The following is a 24479-nucleotide window of genomic DNA, read 5'->3' as shown; positions in this document are numbered from 1 at the left end:
ACACCAGACCCTGTGACATGCCTTCTGGGCTACATAGGAAAGAGATCCGTCAAGCACCGCCGTCTCGTGGCGATGCTGCTTCTGCTTGTGAAGCGCAGAGCCGCAATATACTGGGGCTGGAAGCCAGTGCCCACCTACACTGCATGGCTGTCAGATGCTACCCACATTTACTACGACATAATGCCTGCTAGATCCAGATCTCTAGATATCTGGGAACCCTTTATTACATAACTTAGAAACAGGGCTGGTGAGGTGGCAGATGGGTCTGAACAGGCTGAATGACATCGGGTATGAGGCCAGGTGTGGTGCTGGTTTGGGGGGGGGGGGAGGGGAGGTGAGGATGGGAGAGGTTAAAGTCACACAACAGACTTGTGCTGCATGTGTATTACAGATCACAGAGAGATTGTGGGGATGAGGTGCACCGCTTGAAGGGCGAAACCATCCCTGTATTGACTGAAACACTGTTAAGGTGACATGTCGAGCCACTATTCTACAAAGTAAGCTTTCTTGTTTGCTCAATAAAGTATATATTTTTTTATTTAAACGTCACGGACAGGTTTGCGATTGAATACCCATTGTGGTGGGTCGCATGGCAATCAAATATTTGGGCATATGTATCCGCAGGGTTCTTGGCGAGATATGGCAAGAAAACTACGGTAGATCAATTCTGTGGCTAGAGAAGCTTGTTCCTCAGTGAACTAAATGGCCTCTTCTGTTGGCCAGTAGTTGAGTCATTACTAAAATGGTAGTCCTACCCAAAATCCTCTACCGGTTTGTCAATATTCCAATTCCACTGATGAGGGTCTTCTTCCTCCAGCTTAAATCCCCATTGATACGCTTGGTCTGGGCTGGAAAGCAACCTAGATTGGCATGCAAGATGCAACCGCTCGAGCGGGGTAGGCTATGTGTGCCTAATGTTGAGCATCAGCATAATTGTGCACAGGCCCAATTTGCTCACCACTGGCGATTTCCCCAGTTGCAATCGAAGCAGATGTCGCCAGACACTGTTCACTGGTGACAGCTATTTGCTTGCTCCTGAAGCAGCCTTGAGATGAAACAGATGTAGAGAAATGTACGATAGGGGTGTGAAGCTGGCTTCAGAGGAGGGCTGAACTTTCCTACCAGTACTCCAGAAGCCAGCAAATGGTGCGCAACCAATCCTTACCCCTCACAATGGACAGTCGGGTTTGTAGTCAATTTGTCCTTGTGGGACTCACTACCATGGGCAACCTATATCCAGATGGGACATTCATTGCACTGCAGGCTGTTGCAAGCAGAGTGGTGTGCACATCCCTAGATACACTTCTTTATTATCGCTTATGGAGTACTTGCAGGGAGACATACAGACTGTGCTCAGGAGTCCAGCTCCCTTCAAGCTTTGCAGTGCTGGATAGCCAATAACTTTGCACAGTAGGCATCTGTGGTATGCCAGTTCCCAAAACAACCAATGCTGGCCCTTCTAGGATTCGTCAAAAATGTCTCACTGGCCGTTCTTAGGCTTGAGGCGAAGTTGCTGCTGCGGGATAAGCCGAAAGTGACGATACATTGGGGGAGAGCGGTGTCTCTAGTAGCTTACAGTTGGCTCAGAGATGCATACTATTGACAAGAACAGTTAGACATCTACTGGACCTTGATTACAGCTCCCCCATGACCTATACATTTATGGGCTCCCTTTTGTCTGTCCGTTGCCTCCAAGAGGGAACAGCTCACAGCTGATGAGTAGAGCTTGGCCCATCGAAGGCCAGGTGGCCTCTGTCAGCATTCTGCCACCATGCAATGAAGCCACAGGTCACCAATGCCCCTATATCCTTACCTTAGGTTACAAGCTCCACTGCAAAAACTTCTTGCTGCGGCCTTACTTTTTGCACCACTGCTCAAATCTGCTGACTATAAACCTCTGTGCACTTAGAAATGCATGAACATTCCTTTTGGATCCAAATGTTCACCATGGAACAGCTGCATTGCAAAAAGGAAGCAATGTATACTAATTGACAGAAATAAAGGAGTTTTATTCTGTAGCATTTGAGTTTGATTACTGTAATGTGTTTCAATAAAGCCTATTACAAAAAATAATGGCATTTTACTCTGCCCACATTTCTACTATCTCGATCAAAACTATTCCAATTATTTTAACTGTCGAATTTAATAGAGTGACACTACAATAAAACTTGGGGTCATCTCTACTGCCCTTTTTAAATATAGGCAATACAAGTGTATTCACCAGTGACAACTGGAAGCTGATCTTATTAGTATTGTTTACAACTGCTGGTGTCCACAAATCTACATTTTGCTTATAAAAGTCCATTGGAGCTCTGTCCGGGCCAGGAGAGTTACAACTCTGGCTCTTATTTACTGTCCTTTTATTTTCTTCAAACCCCTCCTCGCCCGCTCCAAATTCAATGAAGAACAACAATTTAACACTGGCTCAAGTTAGTCATTGTTGAAAGGATGAGAAAATGTCCCCAAATGAGATGCCCATCTCTCTGCCGGTGTAAATTGTGTATGGGATTTGGCCATCTGTGTCCTTCAAGAAATTAGGATTAATGATCTTTAGGAATGCACAATTATTTTTGTTAGCACTCACTAGCTGCAAATTATCCAAGGCTTGTTCTCCAATATTGGCTTTCCTATCCTTGATAGCGGACTTATAATCCAATCTACAAGCTCTTCAATATTGCGAGACTTGCTTTTTAGGGCGACAATCAAATTCTTATGCACATGTACACTGCCAAAGCACCCTTTTACATTTTACTACTTTGCATTTTATTGGAACTGTCAAAAACTTTTAGAGCCAAGCGTAGAATATTGAAACATTTCATTATTAAAGGAGGAGATGCAGTCATCTAGGCATCATAATATGTCACCCATTATTTCACTTAACAAATGTGCCACCATAAGGTTAGGATAAACTCTCTCCCACTTGAGTAACACACCTTTATTCTTATTAGCTTCCACAGATAAAGTCCTCTTAAGGAGTGATAAAATATTTTCTTCAGATTAAATTAAATCTGTTTATCGAATCTGTTCACTAAACCCATTTTCCTCTACCATAAAACGTGTAACCGGACGTCAACTATCACTAGATGGGTGTAAGAAATAAATAGTACTACCTAGACCTCTACCAGTGTAAATTGGTGCTCTAACGGAGGAACTCATTAAAAAAAAAAAATCAAAACGGAAGAACATCTCATATTTCTTTAAAATACCACTCAATGCATTCATTGTCTTGCGGAGCATGCCTTCGCGATTTGGGGATTATTTCCCACAGGCAGGGCCAGCAGATACCTGAAAAAGATAGACGTTGACAACCCATGTCCATAAAATTGAGGCATTCCCCTTTTCAATCTCATACCAGGCAGTCTAATGATTTTCAGATTTTGTGTATGGCTACCAAATCTTGGTTACTAAATGCATTGTTGTAAGAGTCTCGGACCGTAACCAAAACTGGGTCTGGGCTCACGGGCAATAAGGACAAGCCTCACTATAAACTGAAAAACCAAAAACGAGCACCAATATTGCCACTTATTTTTTAGGGGGGTTATTAGTACCCACTCGGTCTACTGATTTCAACAGTTCACCTCAGGACGCTTTTTTATCCAGAATAAATCGTTTTTAATTTTCAAAATTTCAGCAAGAACATATTTCAAAAAGATTTCGTAAAATTCAAGAACATTGCCTATACCACTCAAATCTCTCTCATACAAGGACACAGTCATTCATTCCAACATACAACCTATACAACATACATAGAAAAAACATACAACAACATCATACATCAGTTGATACAAATTTGCAATTCAAAATTCAAATTATACAGCAAAGGAACAATTTTTAGAATTTAGAATGATTTCCTTTTTAGAATCATAATACTGTAGGAAGAAGGTCTACGCGTTTCGATGACCCTTTATTTAAGGGAAATCTCGTCAGGACCACGTAGCTGCGAATGCAAAGAAAAGGAATGAGTCACTCTGCTAGAAGACCCACCCTCTGTCACTTAAATTATTGTAAGGGGAATCTAATCCTACCTCAAAGGTGCTCGTTATTCTTAAAGGTCGAGATCTGAAAACCAAAGAGACAAAATGCAAACTATACTTAATACTAGCTGCTATCAAGTTGCCACAAATCAAAAAACATGATTCAAATGTACTCACAGGCTTCGCATTCAGACCAGCCTATTTATCAGAGGAGATGGAATCTGTTTGATGAAAAAAACGTATTGTCAAAAACGTGGGGAGGCTTAAATCGAATTACATGAATTAATGGGGACAGCAGTTTGCGGCGGAATTCTTACTTTTAACACAGTGGTGTCCGCAATCCAAAGGTTTGAATTGTGAGCAGGCAAGCTGGAGTCACGCCTGTCAAGTAGTAAAGAACCAGAGTGAATTGACCGTGCGGTAAAGTTTAACATAACGCGCCTCTTAGCAACATTCGGTGCTGTGTTTACCTTGTGCCCGATTGATGCAGCACGAATAAGGAACACCGCCGGCCGTCTCCGTCTCTTGCTTCGAGAGACTGTTGTTAGTCGCGCTGGCTTGGTGTTTAGATGTATGGGCGTCTCTCTACTTCCTGGTTCCCGGGGATTGTGGGATACGTAGTTCTGTGGCATGCATAGGTGCCCGAGTGAGCACGTACTTTGCGCAAAATTCTTCATTGTGGTAGAGTGTATACTATCACTCAGTCTACAAAAGGAAAAATAATCACTATATCGATAGGAGAAACATAGGAGAAACAGCCGTTTTCCTTACTTTTATTTTCCATTTTTGTAAAATAGGGTGTCAGCACTTGTTAAAGGGAGATATCACCGAAAGTGCTTTGTTGTGGAAAGGAGCATATTTTTATAGTCGGTACATTTCTGACATTTCATTGAGGCCATCGATGGCGGTATTAAATTTGACAATTAATAAGGCTTCATGGCGCGCCAATTTTTCTTCAATGTCACCGCCTCGTGGGTCCTTTCCAATTTTGGCTACAACTGTCCATTTCAACTCATCAACAGTGTGGTTGTTAGACACCCAGTGGTTCACCAGTGGTGCAGTAATGACATTTTTAATACGCGATTTATGTTGACTTATTCTGCATCGGATCTCTTGACTTGTTTTACCAATATACAATTTTTCGCAAGGACATTTTATGCCATATACAACGTATCGTGTTTTACAATTGGTGAATTTTTCATGTTTCCAATGGATCTGATTATGTGTGAAAAGAGAACCTTCTTCTGTACTTGAGCAGCAAGTACATGAGCCACATTTGTGGTGTCCTTGTATGGGTGGTAGGCCTAAGAGGGAGCAGACTGTTGGTTGTTTTTTCTTTATAGCTGCTCTCACCAAATGATTTGCCACACTTTGATCCTTTTTAAAGGCAAACAATGGTTTTTCTTTTAGGGATTCGTCCACATTTTCAACTAAATGCCAATTTTGGAGTATCTTTTTCTTTAGCCGATTCGAATTTGCACAAAAAGTTGAAACACATACAACTCTCTTGAGCGCAGGTTTTTCTTTCTTTTCTAAGAGAGTGCCTCTCGGTACCCACCATGCTCTTTTCATCGTTCTTTTGAGGAGTTTTTTGGGGTAGCCCCTCGCTACCAGGTTATCAGTAAGGTTGTTCGCGTGAAACATTTATTCATCCTTAAAATTACAGTTTCTTTTTATCCGAAGATATTGGCCGAAGGGCAAGTTTTCTTTCAGATTGTGTGGATGGTTACTTCGGAAATGTAATGCCTTATTGCGGTCTGTTTTCTTTTTGTATAATGTGGTCACTAGACCCTCTTCTGTTGGGTAAACCTCAACGTCAAGGAAAGCCATTTTGACTTTAGAATAATTGCGGCTGAATTTGATTTCTTGTGTTCTTGAGTTGAGCCATTCGTGGAACTGTTTAAGTTCTTCCAAGTTTCCTTTCCATGTCATAAAAATATCGCCGATGTATCGACTCCAACTAGTGATCTGTTCCAAATACGGGTTATTTTGATAGACAAATCGCTCTTCATACAATGCCATATATAAAACAGCCAGCTCCGGAGCAAATGGGCAGCCCATGGCTACTCCACTAATTTGGTAGAAAAAGTCTCCATTGAAATTAAAGTGGTTTTTCTTTAATGCAAAAGTTGCTAACTGCATTATAAAGTCTGTCGGAACCCTAGTTGGTTTCTCTCTTTTTTCCAAAAAGTGCTGTATGGCATCTAGTCCATCATTTTGGGGGATCTGGGTATATAATGAGGTCACATCCAGTGTAACTAGTAAATCTTGATTATCCTCAAATTGAATTGTAGGGAGTTTGTTGATGAAATCTGATGTATCTCGTAGAAATGATTTTACTTGAGGGAGAAAAGGTTTCAGAAAGAAATCTACAAATTTGGATATGGGTTCTAATAATGAATCACAGCCAGAGACAATTGGTCTTCCGGGTGGTGTCGTAGCATCCTTATGTATTTTGGGAAGGACGTAAAAAAGTGGAGTTCGTGGATTTTTTGGTTTCAGATATTCATACTCCTTTTTACCAATGATTCCGTCCTCAAAACCTTTCTCAAGGATGGGTTTTAGTTGATTTTGTAATTCCATTGTTGGATCTTTTAGAATTTTTCCAACTAGGGTTCCGACAGATTTTATAATGCAGTTAGCAACTTTTGCATTAAAGAAAAACTACTTTAATTTCAATGGAGACTTCTTCTACCAAATTAGTGGAGTAGCCATGGGCTACCCATTTGCTCCGGAGCTGGCTGTTTTATATATGGCATTGTATGAAGAGCGATTTGTCTATCAAAATAACCCGTATTTGGAACAGATCACTAGTTGGAGTCGATACATCGACGATATTTTTATGACATGGAAAGGAAACTTGGAAGAACTTAAACAGTTCCACGAATGGCTCAACTCAAGAACACAAGAAATCAAATTCAGCCTCAATTATTGTAAAGTCAAAATGGCTTTCCTTGACGTCGAGGTTTACCCAACAGATGAGAGAGTCTAGTGACCACATTATACAAAAAGAAAACAGACCGCAATAACGCATTACATTTCCGAAGTAACCATACACGCAATCTGAAAGAAAACTTGCCCTTCGGCCAATATCTTCGGATAAAAAGAAACTGTCATTTTAACGATGAATACATGTTTCACGCGAACAACCTTACTGATAACCTGGTAGCGATGGGCTACCCCAAAAAACTCCTCAAAAGAACGATGAAAAGAGCATGGTGGGTACCGAGAGACACTCTCTTAGAAAAGAAAGAAAAACCTGCGCTCAAGAGAGTTGTGTGTGTTTCAACTTTTTGTGCAAATTCGAATCAGCTAAAGAAAAAGATACTCCAAAATTGGCATTTAGTTGAAAATGTGGACGAATCCCTAAAAGAAAAACCATTGTTTGCTTTTAAAAAGGATCAAAGTGTGGCAAATCATTTGGTGAGAGCAGCTATAAAGAAAAAACAACCAACAGTCTGCTCCCTCTTAGGCCTACCACCCATACAAGGACACCACAAATGTGGCTCATGTACTTGCTGCTCAAGTACAGAAGAAGGTTCTCTTTTCACACATAATCAGATCCATTGGAAACATAAAAAATTCACCAATTGTAAAACACGATACGTTGTATATGGCATAAAATGTCCTTGCGAAAAATTGTATATTGGTAAAACAAGTCAAGAGATCTGATGCAGAATAAGTCAACATAAATCGCGTATTAAAAACAACGTCATTACTGCACCACTGGTGAACCACTGGATGTCTAACAACCACACTGTTGATGAGTTGAAATGGACAGTTGTAGCCAAAATTGAAAAGGACCCACGAGGCGGTGACATTGAAGAAAAATTGGCGCGCCATGAAGCCTTATTAATTGTCAAATTTAATACCGCCATCGATGGCCTCAATGAAATGTCAGAAATGTACCGACTATAAAAATATGCTCCTTTCCACAACGAAGCACTTTCGGTGATATCTCCCTTTAACAAGTGCTGACACCCTATTTTACAAAAATGGAAAATAAAAGTAAGGAAAACGACTGTTTCTCCTATCGATATAGTGATTATTTTTCCTTTTGTAGACTGAGTGATAGTATACACTCTACCACAATGAAGAATTTTGCGCAAAGTACGTGCTCACTCGGGCACCTATGCATGCCACAGAACTACGTATCCCACAATCCCCGGGAACCAGGAAGTAGAGAGACGCCCATACATCTAAACACCAAGCCAGCGCGACTAACAACAGTCTCTCGAAGCAAGAGACAGAGACGGCCGGCGGTGTTCCTTATTCGTGCTGCATCAATCGGGCACAAGGTAAACACCGCTCCGAATGTTGCTAAGAGGCGCGTTACGTTAAACTTTACCGCACGGTCAATTCACTCTGGTTCTTTACTTCTTGACAGGCGTGTCTCCAGCTTGCCTGCTCACAATTCAAACCTTTGGATTGCGGACACCACCGTGTTACAAGTAAGAATTCTGCCGCAAACTGCTGTCCCCATTAATTCATGCAATTCGATTTAAGCCCCCCCACGTTTTTGACAATACGTTTTCTTCATCAAACAGATTCCATCTCCTCTGATAAATAGGCTGGTCTGAATGTGAAGCCTGTGAGTACATTTGAATCATGTTTTTTGGTTTGTGGCAACTTGATAGCAGCTGGTATTAAGTATAGTTTGCATTATGTCTCTTTGGTTTTCAGATCTCGACCTTTAAGAATAACGAGCACCTTTGAGGTAGGATTAGATTCCCCTTACAATATTTTAAGTGACAGAGGGTGGGTCTTCTAGCAGAGTGACTCATTCCTTTTCTTTGCATTCGCAGCTACGTGGTCCTGGCGAGATTTCCCTTAAATAAAGGGTCATCGAAACGCGTAGACCTTCTTCCTACAGTAGTAGGATTCTAAAAAGGAAATCATTCTAAATTCTAAAAATTGTTCCTTTGCTGTATAATTTGAATTTTGAATTGCAAATTTGTATCAACTGATGTATAATGTTGTTGTATGTTTTTTCTATGTATGTTGTATAGGTTGTCTGTTGGAATGAATGACTGTGTCCTTGTATGAGAGAGATTCAAGTGGTATAGGCAATGTTCTTGAATTTTACGAAATCTTTTTGAAATATGTTCTTGCTGAAATTTTGAAAATTAAAAACGATTTATTCTGGATAAAAAAGCGTCCTGAGGGGTACTGTTGAAATCAGTAGACCGAGTGGGTACTAATAACCCCCCTAAATAATAAGTGGCAATATTGGTGCTCTTGTTGTAAGAGTCTGGCACTACAGTTTTGTGGCAACATCTTCCTTTTGAACATAAGCCCTGAACGTTTGGTGAATCAAGCAGGTCCACACTAACTTGTAAGGCAATAAAATAATCAAAATCAACAACCCGCCCTAGGCACGCCACAATCTGGACTTCGTCACTGGTGTGAAATAGGAAGTGTAACTGTCAATTTGATAAGCATCAACAGCCCAAGTTACTTGTAGGCAGAAAAGATTGTTGTTTAATATACTTAATCCAGTCAAGGTTATTTTAAAAAATCAACATACATTTGAACCCTGATATACTCCATGATATAAAATGAATTATGGCCTCCCTCGGCCTTCCCACCTCATCGGTTAAAATACCATTTGCTTACTCTGCTTCAGGTGTTCTTGCTGTGAAATGTGTGTTGGCTGACGGCGTGCTTTGATCCAGACTGCATATGTATGGTCTTTATACGATGCATATTTGTTATGTCAATATATCAGGTCTAATGAGTCCAATGGCATAAATCTATTATGAGTAGGCACGTTATAAAAGGTGTGGCTGCTGAGAACTGGCTCATTTCTAGATTTGAGCTCATATGGCGCATTAAAGATTTGGTATACGTTTTGGCTGCCATAAGATTGAATGCCATATTTTCACACTTCTTTATCAGCTGAGCACTGATACATAGTATGACATTAGTATGAATGAGCTGGTGATGGCATACATGAGGAAAGCACAGATTTGGGGTATTAACTGTATCAATTTAGCTACTCACAGAAGCAGTACATATCCCCTAAAGAGGAGAAGAATTAAAAATGAGCTGCAGTAATTCTAGATTTGGGAGCGGTTGGGACAAACCGAAAGGGTGAATGTCAGTAGGGAAAAGTCACAGTTATTAAATGTTTTCGTAGTAGTGGCAAAGTTCCTGTTCTGGGAGAACAGCAAATAACAGCATGCATGATGAATTCACTGGGAAATGGTTAAGGAGTTACCCATGGGTCTCAATGGTCTTCATGGCTCCAATAAAATAGGAATTATACATAGTACATGCTCAAGCAGGAGATTCCACAGATACTCTCAATTTGTGGGCCCCATCTCATTGCCAAGTATCAAGTTAAGTTATATTTTAACATAAATCTGTTATACACTTCAGTCGTATGGCAAAACAGACAGGTGAGGTTCTCATCGCTATATACATACCTTTCACATTCACATGCACAGGAATTCAAAAGTAAAGACAGAAACTTGATTTTTCACGCTGATTTGAGACCCAGTTTCAACCACATAAGTTGGAAAAACGGTGGAGAAATACCTTGCTCTTCATGGTACAGTGGAGGTTAGTCGGGATAGACTGGCAGATACTTAAAATTCACAACTAGGACTGAACACGTTCCCATGATGGCCAATCTCAATTAGCCACTTCACCATGCTTGGAATGATATCAAAGCTGACATATAATGCATAAAAACACACTGATACTTCTCTGCACTAAGGCATTTTGAGACTGTAAAACAACTGAACTGGAAGAACAAGACTATTCCACTCGTAACAATTTTTCTTTTGGGGACTAGTTCAGTTAACAAACGTTTGGCAACAAGCAGTCTAAAAACTGTGAAAAATAAATTCTGACCAAGTCAAACTTCAAACATTTCATAATAGTACTTTAAATGGTGAATGTATAAAAAGTTGGAGAAGATCCTGGGCCCAATGATAGACATCAAACTTTTGGAAGAACGGTTAGTGGATCTGCCAAGGAACACTACAAATGTATCTAACACTGAGGCTTTATAAAACATATCGGATGGCACTCTACACACACCCAACTACCTTAAGCTAACCCAATAAAATCTGACCCGTGCTGGAACAGAACAGGAGACAGACCACATTCCATTCATGTGCTGCGCTTCTGCTAAATTGTAAATATATTTGATGGTGGCTCTAAATGCGATAAAAGAGTTATTGTGATAGCACATCATGTGAAATCTATGCATGGGAGTGGAATTCCTATAGCTCAACGCAGAGGACATATTGTTTAGAGTCAAGGACAACAAGCGTGTGTTTATATTTTGTCCTTGAGACAAGTAGGCACAGCCTACTGCAGCACAAATCCTTTGGCTACCAGTTTGCAGTACTACATTATGAATCAGGGAAGGGCATTGTCTTTTGGTAAGGTAATATTTATGTCCATCTGTTAATGTTGGTTGAACTTGCCTTAATGGTTCATTAATGCAAAGGCGTAATTATTAGAAGGAGAGCGCTAAGGAAATGTTGTAAGCTCGGACTGGACTACTGACAGTGGTTCGACTATACAAATGTGTACACACATTTGCAAATTTTAATATTAGGCTACATATAATGGTCCCAAAATGCTCTTTGATTAGATGCAAATTATTTACAGAAGCTTGAAAGCAAGGTTGATAATTATTTGCTATCAAAATAAAATGCTCACCAACAACGCAAGTGATAAAAAAAAAAGTTTTGCTAAACTACACTGAAATTATAGATACCAGTTCTTTGATACATCATCTAATAATGTGTATTGATGCATGCTAGTATTTCCAAAGAACATTCACAATGGAAGATCAGTTTGGCCAGTTTCAACAAGATTATATGAAACATTATTATAAGCAAGCACTGGCAAAGACAATAGGGCTTACATTGGTAGTAAATGTAAATTGATACTTGTATAGCGCACTACTCACCCGCAAGGATCTCAAGGCGCTTGTACGAATACCGCTGTGGAACCCGTCCTGGCTTTCCCTGTGAGGCGTCCACTCCTGGGCACCCCCAGGGTGGAGGCCAGGCATCCTTAGCGTTGTGGGGGCCTTTTGGTATTGTCATTGTTTTGGTAAAACTTCATTGCTGTGGGAGCTGATGTGCCCTCATCATTATAACAAACATAGGGAAAAAAGCAAAAATATTTTTGGTCTCGAAAAGCACATAGTGCCAGAGTAGTTCCCTGAACTGAACAAAACTACTTTGTGTGCCAATATGCTCCTTGTGAAGGAGAACAATGTTGTCACTCAGTTAAGCCAGCTGACAAATAGATGAGAGAGATAGAATTTCAATAAAAACAAAAAGGTCTTGCTTAACGCAAGACCTAATCAGTGGCCCAATTCTTAAAGAAAGTCACAGGATTGCACCCATGGTGTATGTTCTTGCAATAGTACACATTTACGACTTTCATGACTTCACAAGAATTTACAGACATAGGCCAGAAAAATCATACTCCTCGACAATATTTGTGAACTGCATTTTAGCACGAGCAAATATGCACATGCAGATTTGCTCATGCGAAAATCTACTGAGCGTTTACAAGTTCACTTTTCCTCCAAACACTTTTTTCAAACCTGGAAGTTTTACTTCTGCACATGACAGGAGTACATTTCCAAACTTTCTCAGTGTGGGAAAAGATCAGAGAAGAGCTGGTGATCATAGCTAACACAATCAAGTTAGTCGGTTTGCACATACTCAAAATGGCATTCCAACCATGGAAAATTTGTTTTTCGCTACCTCCACATCCACTTTGGAGATTTGCAAAAAGGTGGCAAAATATGGGAATTACTAGTATTCAAACCCCAATATGGTATGGGCCCGAGCATAATCAGAGAGGCTATGTTCAGAGTTTTAAATAATGACTTTACTGCCATAAGTTGTCGCCACACTACATGGCACCGAAGGCACAAGTGAATGTTTTTACAGGGTAAGTAGATTTTAGAACCAAACTGTCCCATGGACAAGTAGATATGTTATTACATTCCACACCCCTGCTATGATGATTTGTATTGAAGGAAATGAGGGGCCCAAAACTTAAGCACATAACCAATCTTGTGGCCATAGAAAACGGGATCCACTCTCTAACATGTGCCGCTTCTGTACTGCAAAAAAGGGAGTGGAATTTCCCTTTGAGGATCTGATGCTTAAAAGCGGTTCCACAAAAGTTGGATAACGGGACTTGATATATAACTGATTCAACCTAATGTCATATTCCCGACTGTTAAGGGGGCAAATCCAATACATCTCTTCAATAGCAGAAGGAAATAATACAGGTCACAACCTTTCAGGGAAAAGGAGAACAGGCAAGTGTCTCTCACTTCTCTCTTCTGAGTTTTGTACTATTAGCTAGGGAGTGTTAGGAGTCCGAACAAAAAAAACACACAAGGCAACACAGAAGGAGACAGGGAATAGCTGAACAACATCAACTCAGTTTCTAAGATCACGTTCCAAGCCAAAGCACTGGAATGCTCAGACAAATTGTACCAAAAATAATAATAATAATAATGGTAAATTAGCTTCTTGATAATTTTCAATAAGAATGCAGGTTCAAATTAAGCATCCAGACTACCAATGCCTCAAATAGCCAATAATGTATTATCATCCTTGCCAAAGGATATGTATGCCTCCCAATAGTTGATATATCAGCAGTGTATGACATGGCCAATCTTTCCTTTCCAAAAAACACAATAACATATGGGATAGAAGAAGGTCGTCCTTAGATGGTCCAGCTCTGTCTTAAATGCCGTTTCTAACAAGAATAAATACCCGATTCTCTCCCTTACTCATACTCTAAGGCTATATCATATCCTTAACATTCTTTAACTTGTACACAGCATCGCTTTATACTTTTCCATTAAAACCAAACAATGTATATACCTTGGGCAATGAAAACAACGTGTGCATTTATGCAACACGATCCATTACATTTCTAGGGTCTAGGACACACTACAGAAAACCTCAAATAATTGGCACCCAAATGAGTCTGGTAAAGAAGATAAATATTGTCTTACAGGTGGCCATCAAATGGACTAAGCAATAAAGGGCAAAATACATGTAAACCTTCTTCTATGTACATTAGAGTTCTCAATTTTATATGCACACAACTCTATTGCCAGTCTCCAAGTCATAACAAACAGTCCTCATTTATACAACCAAGACAAATATTGATGGCAGAGCGATGGAGTCCTTTTGTGCTTAAAAATGTCAACCAGTTAATATTTCTAACACTTAACTCTTTTCCTACAAAATTGCTCTGTACGGTGAACCCTTTTTGCTGACACTTCTAATCTTTCATACTGCCCTTTTTACTCACACTATTTGCAAGATTACATGAACCCAGGTGGAATAGTCAGAATATATCGGGGGGAAAAATCCTTCGTGAGAAATAACATACAGCTTTTTAATAATCTCGGTATCCACAGTAATCTGATAATACGGTTTTAAAAGATTTACTAACTACTTTCACACACTTGTGTCACTCAGATATCGCGTGTTTACCTATACCCCATGTATTGCTTTTTATTTTAGAGAGTCCGAGCAGACACTGTAAAGATTTTTAGTAATCATACAATAAAATGTAATATTGAATAAAATACAGCTATTGGTGCTCAATGCACCAATATCCGATAAATGCCAGTCACTTTCCCCCTGTTAAATTCAGACAGGTTTGAAGAGCAGAAATGTAACAGAGGCTGAGAACTTTATCGCAACACTTGTTACAGTGATGCCTGCGCAGACAGGTGTGATTTCAAGGAGATATGCTGCGTTGCTAAGTTACAGGATTTGCACAGATAATACACCAAAAAGTCCTACTCCCACCAATTGGCACCGCTGAAGAAGTAGAGAAGTATCCACCCACATTACTTAATACAGTGGAAATGAACCATAGCCATCAGAGAAACAAATATTACGTTACCACGTACAAGACCTGCACCTCGACACAAGATGCAGTGGGGATGGGGGAGCAATATTCAACCTTTTAGAACATTACACACATCGCCTTCCACCCTCACTGTGGGAATACCACTGACATGCCCTCTATCGTCTATCCCATTGAGGGAGGAGGGACCACGTTTTCTCTCTTTCTTTCCTGGGTGGCCAATGCCCCTTTCCTGGGTTACACCTCTCCATGTTTCTCTCACCTCAGAGGGGACTGGTAGACTCTCAGCCGCCGACCGCAGCTCCAGTACGGAATCGCTCTGGCGCTCCGTGAGGGGCGCGCGGGGCTCAGGTCTGCGTTCCCAAAGTGACAGTCTCTCGCGTGCCTCACGCTCACCGGGGTCAGGAGGCTCCGCCATCCCCACCAGCTTCCTGGAGCCTTCACACCAACATCCTGGACCAGCGGACACGTCAAACGCCGACCCGGAAGCGATCCTGCAGATGACCACAGTGCCTGCCTCCAAAACCCGGAAGCATCCAGAAGCCTGTGCAGGCGGCGTGTCACGTGACAGTTGTTAGAGGCTGAGCTGTCAGATTTCGCCCGGCGGTGTACCTGGTGGTAGAGAAATACGTTTACAGTTGGTTAATTGCCCAGTTACGGAAATATCTAGACACCGGGCCATGATAGGGTGTACGAATAACAGAAACTATAGTGGTGTAGAGAAAAAAGTGAGAATCTATAGGATATGCTCGACAGAGCAAGATGTTAATTCTGAAGGGCCTGCCTGGAGGATTAAATAAGAAATATTGTTGTACTTGCCTGTATTTCCGTTCAAGCTCTTTTATTAGTGATTTTTTTTGTCAGTGAGTTTAGTCTTGTGGTCTCAAAAATATCCTTCCGAGCATCATCCTCCTATGGTAGAGTTGGAGCGAGTTACACGTTTTCTATTTAGGGAGGTGTGTTAGCAGTCTCAGCAGAGAGGCCAGTACTCTATTGGTCTAGGTGATATCTAACACCAAAAAACAACCCTTCCAGAAAAATTTTGAAAGACAATTTCAGGATAGTTGTGAGTACCTCTCTATCCGGTGTATGTGCTGTTTGCAATGCTGCAGCAGGTGTACAACCTCAAAGGTGGAGAATTGTAATTTCTTAACCACTCTTCTAAAATCCAGCTAGTTGCCCATGGCTCCTTTTCTGCTGATCTTGGGTCTCATAATCTGGCAGTTTATATGGAGGAACAGGTTTCTTTTTGTAAAAAGGGGATTGATAAGTATTTTGTTAGTCTTTATTATTAATATTTCGAGTTTTATATAGGGTTAGCTAAGCCCTAAGTTGTCAGAGCGCTTAACATATTATGTGATAAGGTTTACAAGCAGTACATGAGAGGATTCATAAAAGTCATAATTGAACAATACAGCATTAAGTGGTTATAAAGTCACACAAGTATAACCAGGGCACATGTCCTAAAAAAAGAAGTGGGGGGGACTAACCAGGTTAGGCAGTATGCAAGTTAAATCATAACGCGTGCCATCACAGCGCATGATGTCACTACGTGTGACATCACAGGAAGTGACATCACTGGAAGTGACATCAGATATTAAGACATCACACATATATTTATCAGGTATATCATGAGTACATATAGGCGCATTATGAGATTTAAAAAATTAGATTCGGGGTTGTGTCAAAAAAGTGGCGCAATACCGAGCAAAATCTGTGCCTCAACTAATACATTTATTTTTCTAAATACTGCCACAAAGAAATTGCCAACAAGGTAGCATGGTAGTAAATCTGTTTTGCTTAATTGGTTGCAAAGTGTACATTTTAAAATATTTGATTAAGTTAAGGCATCTGCTGTGAAGGTGCCCTTTAAATCTCAGTGAATAGTAATAATAGTGAGATAAATCTGGTGGTTAATGAACTTGGCGGAGAGATCTGTGTTTTGTAAAGTTCCAGATTTGGATTAAAGTAGTAGAACAAATAAATGTATCTACTGCAAAGCACATCATCTAACATGCAGATGACAGATTTTTATTTTATTTAGGTAGCAAAGTGGGTTACTGCTTTTAACAAAGAGCTTTTGTTACAGGCAGTTTATAAATTGTAATGCATCTAAAAGACCACAGTGAGGTAGGATGGATGTGACTCCTACACCTTGTAACCTTCACTGTCTCCTGTAAATCATCCTGTACATTGATTTACACATGTACATGATTTAATGTCAGTTTATGATGTGTATGTTACTTAAAGAGTTCTGACACTCTGCATTGGGTTGCAAAGCGCTATAAAAGAAATAAAATAGTGCTATTGGAATTGTTATTTGTGTATATACTGGGACAGGCGCATACACCTGACAATCTTACAGTGCATGCATCTATTAAATACAGGGACTGAACAAAGGCAAAAACATGCCTCTCTTAAGTACATGTGAAGAGATTAGCTGTGTGCCTTTGTTTCCCCACCAAGACCTCTACATTTAAGTGTGAGGTTCCAGGCCGCCTCCAGTCAGGCTATTCAAACAAAAGAAAGCCTGATGCCACCTTAACTTCAGCCCAGCTGGAGGTGAAAAAGCCGTCTCCCTGTATACTTCTGAGTGGCCCAACTTCTTGGCATGGGGACTGCGTCCACCCTATGAAAAGAGAGGGGGGACGCCTTGTACCTGTGTGTACCCCCGACTTGTGGCCTGAGTATAACACAAGAAGGCATTGAGGAACAGCATTGGGGACAGAATAGGAGACTGAAAGAGTTGTGTCCGTCTTGAAGGAACTAGTCAAAGAGGCAAACGTAGAACAGCTTGTAGCTACACCATGATTGATTACAAGTCTTCAGTACGGAACCCTGAATATATTGATTAATCTTCAGCATTAGAGCTTTGATAGCTTCAAGTATCTCTAGGATCTGTTCATTGATAAGGTTATCAATCTTAAGTATGAGGTTTTTATACACATTCAAAAATCTGCAAAATGGATCCATTGACATAGTTATATCAAGAAACATGGGTTTGTTAATGCATTATCGTTATTGGATTTTCCGCCACTCGTTCTGTGAAAATACTGCAATGGCAGGTTGGTATTACAAGTAGTAAGTAAGTAAGTAATACTTTATTTGATTTGTGAAAATCATAAAAGGGTGGGTCTTACCACCATGGGATAAAACTTTACATCTTTGAAACAGCATAAAAACAACATAAATCCCATGAAAAGATAATACATTAAAGTGACGCAAAGCAGTAGCAAGTTGCTCGAATGTGCAGTTACTGTGTAAAGTTGAGAAGCACAGATGGAACTGGGCACGGGGATAAATGTCTCATTGCAGCTGCCAGTCAGCAAATGGATATTCTAAACGGGGTACAGTGCTTGGGGGTTAAGTGTAACTTGATGGAAGTAACGCGTTGTTAACTCAGAGTGAAGGTTTTTTTTTTTTTTTTTTTTTTTATGCCGGAAGAGTGGAATGAAGGGTATCCATTAAGAGATTGAGGGAGAGTCTGGGCCCAGCCTTGGGGGGGCCAGTTGGCACGGGTCGTCTTTAATTGTTTCCTTGTTTCCCAGCTCTTGGGCAGCGTGGGCCAAGAATTTTATAGTTTTGCAGGAAAGTTGTATCCAAGACCCGCTAAGGCATTTTATTACAGCCGCCCTGCAGGTTCTTACTTGTGCTTCTCTTAGGAGTGGTAACAAGAGCGTCTTCCTTAGATTTTGGAGTGCCGGGCATATGCATAATAAATGCAATAATGACTCTACGCCCTTGCCACAAAGGCGACAGTTTGAAGTTGGCCAGGTACGCAGCCATTTGGGGGTGAGGTCTTTGCTCGAGAACCAACCCAGCCTCAGAAGACTTAATTTCCTCTTGTAGTGATCCCTAAAACAATCTTGCAAGTATGGCTGATGTTTCAGATGATTATATGTTGGTAACACAATCCAGGCGTGGCTTTTGCCAGCCACTGCGCCTTTGTCCATTATCAGCGATGCTTGTTTGATAGCTTTGTTAGTGATCTGTTTAAAAATGTTATAAGACACGGGTGAAAGCCAGGCTTCTTCCAGCTTTAGAGACTGAAGCGCTTGCCTAAGGGACTTATATGTTGAATTCGAGAACCCAGCCTGTTTTTCGAACTCTAGCCAACAGAGGTGGGCAAGTGAGTGGTCTTCGGCGTCCCTCATACGCCAGTAATATTTGGCCAATGCTCCTTGTCTTGCCGGGGTCTGGTTTGTTAATCCATATTCCAGACGTATTTGGGCCTGTGAAATGTGTCGCGGGATCGAAAAAAGGTGTTTAAACAGTTTAGATTGAGCAAGATTCAGCGCTGTAGAGTCCCTAGATGCCATCAGTTCCGAGCCATATGTGAGAGATGGCAAGAATTTAGCAGCTACGATCTTTAACATGTGGCCGGTTGAGCTTCCACTTAAATGTTTTTGTATGGTTTTAAAAGCGAAATGCAGTTGTTTGGCTTTTGATTTCCCCTGTTCTAAATGATGTTTGTACTTTAGTTGGTAATCAAGTATGATGCCCAAGTATTTGTATTTATCAACCTGTGTTAATATAGAAGAATTTAGCCTCCAGACATATTTAAGTTGTTTCTTTCGGGAACTGGAGAAGCATAGGATGTTCGATTTTTTGAGGTTTATTGTTAGTTGTGCTTTGGAGATGTATAACGCGAGTTTGGAAATCAAGCGTTGTAAGCCAAGCGGCGTTTGTGAGAGGAGCACAATGTCGTCTGCGTATTGTAGACTCACAATAGGTATTTGTCCCAATTTCGGTGGGTCCCCCTGAATTGTGCGTAGGTCACTTTCTAGGTCTGCGGTGTAGATGTTGAAAAGGCTGGGAGCCAACACGCAGCCTTGCTTTAGTCCATTAGAAGTTTGATATTTCTTTGTTAAGCATCGTCCATCTCCTTTTTTTATTTGTACCCAGGTGTGTGAGTATAGTTCTATGATTGCTCCCAATAGCTTTGGTGGCGCACCCCAGGCTTTCATTTTGGCCCAAAGTTTTGATCTAGGCACTTTATCAAAGGCCGCTTTTAGGTCCAAAAAACAAGTGTATAGCGTGGAGGAGTTATTGATAGCCTTTTTAGCGAGAAGGGTTAGCGCGGATACATTTGTTAGAGTACCCATTCCGGCCCTAAAGCCTGTTTGTGTCAGTGGGATTAGCCCTTTGCTGTTGACCCAAGACTCCAGTTCTACCAATAGGTTTGATGCGTAGATCTTGGCCTCTTACAAGTAATTACATTTTCTGAACTTGTTGCTCTTCTCTTAAGACCCATGTTGCCAACTTAGGGAAACTTTTTTTCCCTGAGCATGCACAGACTACACCAGAAATAGATAAGAAGAAAATCCAAGTCATTTAAACTAAGATAAATGATTATATAGACACAGGCCCATATCTTTCTAACATTTGGGTTTCGGGCTCCCATTGTTACAATTTGCCATCGTTTTAGGACTCAGGAGAAGTTTGTATTCAGCTGTGTAATTCACACAGTTTTTGGAAATTTGCGGGGCACATGTTACACGGAATTCCCATGGTTGCACCACCTTACATATTTAATGACATTTGTGGTACGATTTCTTACAGGTGCATGGGAGTGGTGTGAGTGGCTAAGATGTGAGCTGCTGTTGCTTACCCGCTTTTGTTTTTTGTGTTCTGTGTATTTGGTGCAGGGTACATTTTGTTCTCCAGTGGAGCACTAGATTTGAATTTTGCATGATTGCGTGTTGTGTTGTGTAGTTTTACTGGGGGTTTGAATAGATGTGCGGGGCAAATTGTGCGTATTTCACACACCATATCATTTTACACATTTGATGGGATCTTTGCCTTGTAGACATTTCCAGATGGATTGCTGGTGTGCTCCTGCTCTCCCCACCTCCTCAGTCCCCTACCGTTACTGCAGCCGAACATGAGGGGGTTCATAAGAGTTATAGGTGAACAATACAACATTAAGTGGCTATAAAGTCACACAAATATAACACAAGGACACATTGAGGAATGGCATCAGAGGCAGAATAGGAGACTGAAAGAGTCTTTTGTCCTTCTTGAAGGACCTAGTCAAAGAGGACAGCTTGTGCACGTGTTGAAGTAATTGTTGAGTAGAAATTTAAGGTCCTGTGGACATTGCCTGTTAAAAAACAGCAACAATACAACAGACAGACACCTTCATAGCATGCAGGAAGCACATTCTGTCAAGCGTTGAGTTAACACTCCCCTAAAAACAGCTTTATTTATTTGAGAGTGTTATAAAGCACTAGCTAGACCTGAAGGTATCGAAGCGCTTTACAACTGTAAATGTTTACATCAAAGATAACAAGTCTATACAGAGCATCTGAGTCAGAGAGTGTTGGACTTGGCCCTTCTGGCAGGTTGACCCCTGAAACTTGTTGCTTGTGATAGGTGATCTAGTGCTAAGATTATCTGGTGATTGCGCACGTGGCGCAGTGTACGTGCCGTGTTCTCTGAATGCGTGGGTGAGAATGGCCTGCTGTGGAACGGAAGCTGCACCTACCTCTTTACGGCGGTGCCCGAGCGGGGAACTCCTATCTCCCTCGCTCGGCCAGTTAACGTCCCGGTCACCCAGGACACCCTCTCTTTCTCATCCCCTGCAGGTGCCGATCCCTGGACGCGGAGACCCGGAAACCCTCACCAGCGATCCCGGAAGCGGAAACAGGACGACCTCTTTCAACCCGGAAGTACCCGCCCCTGACCCCGGAAGTGGACGGGCTGTCAGCCCGCCGGAAGATAGAAAAAGCCCCGAGGAGAGAGGAAAGGCGTTCGGAGCAACCGACTCGTGGCAGGAGGCAGCGGAGAGCGACGAACCCCCGACAGAGAGCGGCGCAGCACGGCTAGATCGGAGCGAGGAGGAGGACGAGGACGTCTGGACGGAGGACTGGTGGCGTCCTCAGGAGGAAGCTGGAGAGCGGCCGCAACTCGGACGAGAGTTGCGGCGGGGCACGTGAGTACACGTCACCCTTTCTCAGTGCCCCTGTACATAGAATTGTATATAAATAGCTGTAAATATCGTAGGAGTCACGAGCACCAAGTCACTGTATATATATTAATAACCCCTGTTTCACACACGCTGTATAGAGCCCAATCACTGCCCAGCACCTGGCACCTCTCTTCCTTCCCGTCTCTTCCTGGCCTCTTCCAAACCCCGTTACCGTCCCTCCCTCACCGTCCTCTTTCATACCCTCTCACGCCCGGGTGTAGGTGGCAGCATTCCGACTGTGTTGCACGGACTAAAGCCCTTACGCTTCTCTCCCTTTCTTTAAGCCTCCGTGGAGCCCCAGCGCCATCCCGAGGAGACGAAAGGTGAAAGCGGGAAGCAACACCTGATCCAGGAACCCCCTCATCGCACCGGGTCATCAACCAAGTCCACCATCCTTAACTGCACAGCGACTTTGTATTTCCATCCATCTGTTGAATAAAACCAGAGACATAGCTCACTATATTCGGCCTCCCCGCCTGTTATTCCGGTCCGCACGCTCCCCAAGTCCACAATTGGTGTCAGAAGTGGGATATCCCGGAGGCATGGAGGCCGCAGTCAAACAACTGGCGGAATGCCAGGAGCAACTGGGAAAGATGATGGAGCGGTTCCTCAAGACGGCGGAAGACGATCGCGGTCAGCTGCATGACGTGCTGAAGGGCCAGGGTACCGCGCAGGACCAAGCTCTCGAGAAGCTCACAACCGTTATGGGGCAACAAAGACCCGGCGCCTCCCTGCCCTCAGTCGTGTTACAGAAATACGTACCCGGAGAGGACGCCGATTATTTCTTCACGAACTTCGAGCGCCTAGCTCAGGCGGCTGCCTGGCCCGAAGACCGGTGGGGCCACTACTCAGGACCACTCTTGACGGGAGAACTGCAAGCCGCCTACCAGCAAGCCAACATCCAGGGACAAACACCTTACGCCGACATCAAGACCTGCATCCTGGAACGACTGGGGATCGATGACGAGGCCTACAGGGTTCGGCTACGACAGGCAAAAGAAGGACCTCAAGAAACCCCTAGGGCTCTAGCCTTCCGGATTCAGGATCTGGCCAATCGCTGGTTAAAACCTGCTACAGCCACCAAGGAAGACATTCTGTCCAAAATATATCTCGAGCAGTATCTGGCTTCCCTGCACCCTGCCACCCAGAAGTGGGTACGCCAACATGCGCGTTTAACGCTCGCCAGTGCTGTGGAAATAGCCAGCGCATATAGCAGAGCCCAGGAATCCCAACGGCCCAAGGAGGAACATCATACCCGTATACCTCCAGGGAACTATGCTCGGCTCCCACGACCTCCTCCAGTGGTCAGGAAACCCGAGCCTGCTCCCCTTTTGCCTTATCCTGTCTTGCCGCGCCCCCACCCACCTGGACCCCAATGTTATCATTGTGGTGGGTACGGACATATTGCTCGCGTCTGTCCTCAAAAGGAGGAGCCAATGGAGATAGGGATGGCAAGAAACTATGTGTGCCTCACCGCTGAAAACACTCCTCCTCCGTTTCGATGCCCAGTGCGGATTGAAGGACACCGAATGATGGCACTGGCCGACACTGGATGCAGGCAAAGCGTCCTAAGACCCCAAGAACTACCTCACCCTGTCGGTCCAGTCACAGGTACCGTCGCTATCAAATGTGTACATGGCGACACCAAACACTATCCGACCACTCAGGTACATGTCCAACACCCCACGGATATGGGTAGTCTACTCACGGTGGGCCTCATACCCACTCTCCCAGAACGAGCAATATTGGGGAGTGATTATAGTGGACTGCCCCATCTCCTTCAAGACACCACCGAGTCACTGAAGAAGTGGTGGGCCGATGCCCCGTTTTCCCGTGAACCCCCTCCGGAACATCCGTCGATCAAACCATCCAAGACCAAAAGACAGAAAAGGAATGAAAGGAAGGACTTTGCTGTGGCCTGTCCTGCACAAGTCGAGATTCATCCCTGGGAAACCAACAGAGAGTTCCGCGCCACCCAACAGGAAGACCCGGTGTTGCAGGAGGCTTGGGCCCGGGCTCTGGATGCGGAGGATCCCCTACATGTAGGTCCTTACTTTTTCCGGAGGAACGGACTCCTGTACAGAAAGGGAGGACCCCAACAACCTACCCAGCTGGTTATCCCCGGGTTGTTTCGTGAGAAAGTACTATTCCTAGCCCACAGCCACTTACTGGGAGGTCATTTCAGTGATGAAAAAACCGGACACACGATCCTAGACAAGTTTTATTGGCCAGGGGTACACGGAGAAATCAAACGGTATTGTCGAGAATGCCCAGTCTGCCAACGGAACAGTCGATACCGTCCCCCCCGGGTTCCTCTCCAACCCCTTCCTATCATTGATGTCCCTTTCACAAGAGTGGGCATGGATATTATAGGGCCCTTGCTTCCCTCGAGATCGGGGTGTAGATATGCTCTTGTACTGGTGGACTATGCCACCCGCTTCCCTGAGGCAGTACCCTTACGACAACCCACCACTCAAACAATAGCCAAGGCCCTCATATCCATATTCTCGAGAGTAGGTTTTCCCCGCGAGATTTTAACGGACCAGGGGACACCCTTTGTTTCCTCCCTTATGCGCCAGGTTTGTTCCCACCTAGGCATCAAACAGATACGAACAGCGGCCTACCACCCCCAGACAGATGGGTTGGTAGAG

General features: G+C 42.8%; 1 protein-coding gene across 1 annotated transcript in view; it reads right to left on the bottom strand.

Annotated features, from left to right (window-relative positions):
• LOC147659349 (conserved oligomeric Golgi complex subunit 3-like) overlaps nt 1–15375 on the bottom strand; it is a 258308-nt gene extending 242933 nt beyond the window's left edge. Inside the window, exon 1 of the mRNA XM_086951828.1 lies at nt 15121–15375. Coding sequence (XP_086807954.1) covers nt 15121–15276 — 156 coding nt within the window. The 5' untranslated portion in view covers nt 15277–15375. The remainder of the gene's footprint in view (nt 1–15120) is intronic.
• Nucleotides 15376–24479: the final 9104 nt, after the last annotated feature.

This window comes from Lissotriton vulgaris, unplaced genomic scaffold (assembly GCF_964263255.1).
Source record: "Lissotriton vulgaris unplaced genomic scaffold, aLisVul1.2 SCAFFOLD_663, whole genome shotgun sequence".
In the NCBI taxonomy this organism is placed as follows: Eukaryota; Metazoa; Chordata; class Amphibia; order Caudata; family Salamandridae; genus Lissotriton; species Lissotriton vulgaris.
Note: the sequence above shows the minus strand (reverse complement) of the source record. Positions and strands in the feature narration are given on the sequence as shown.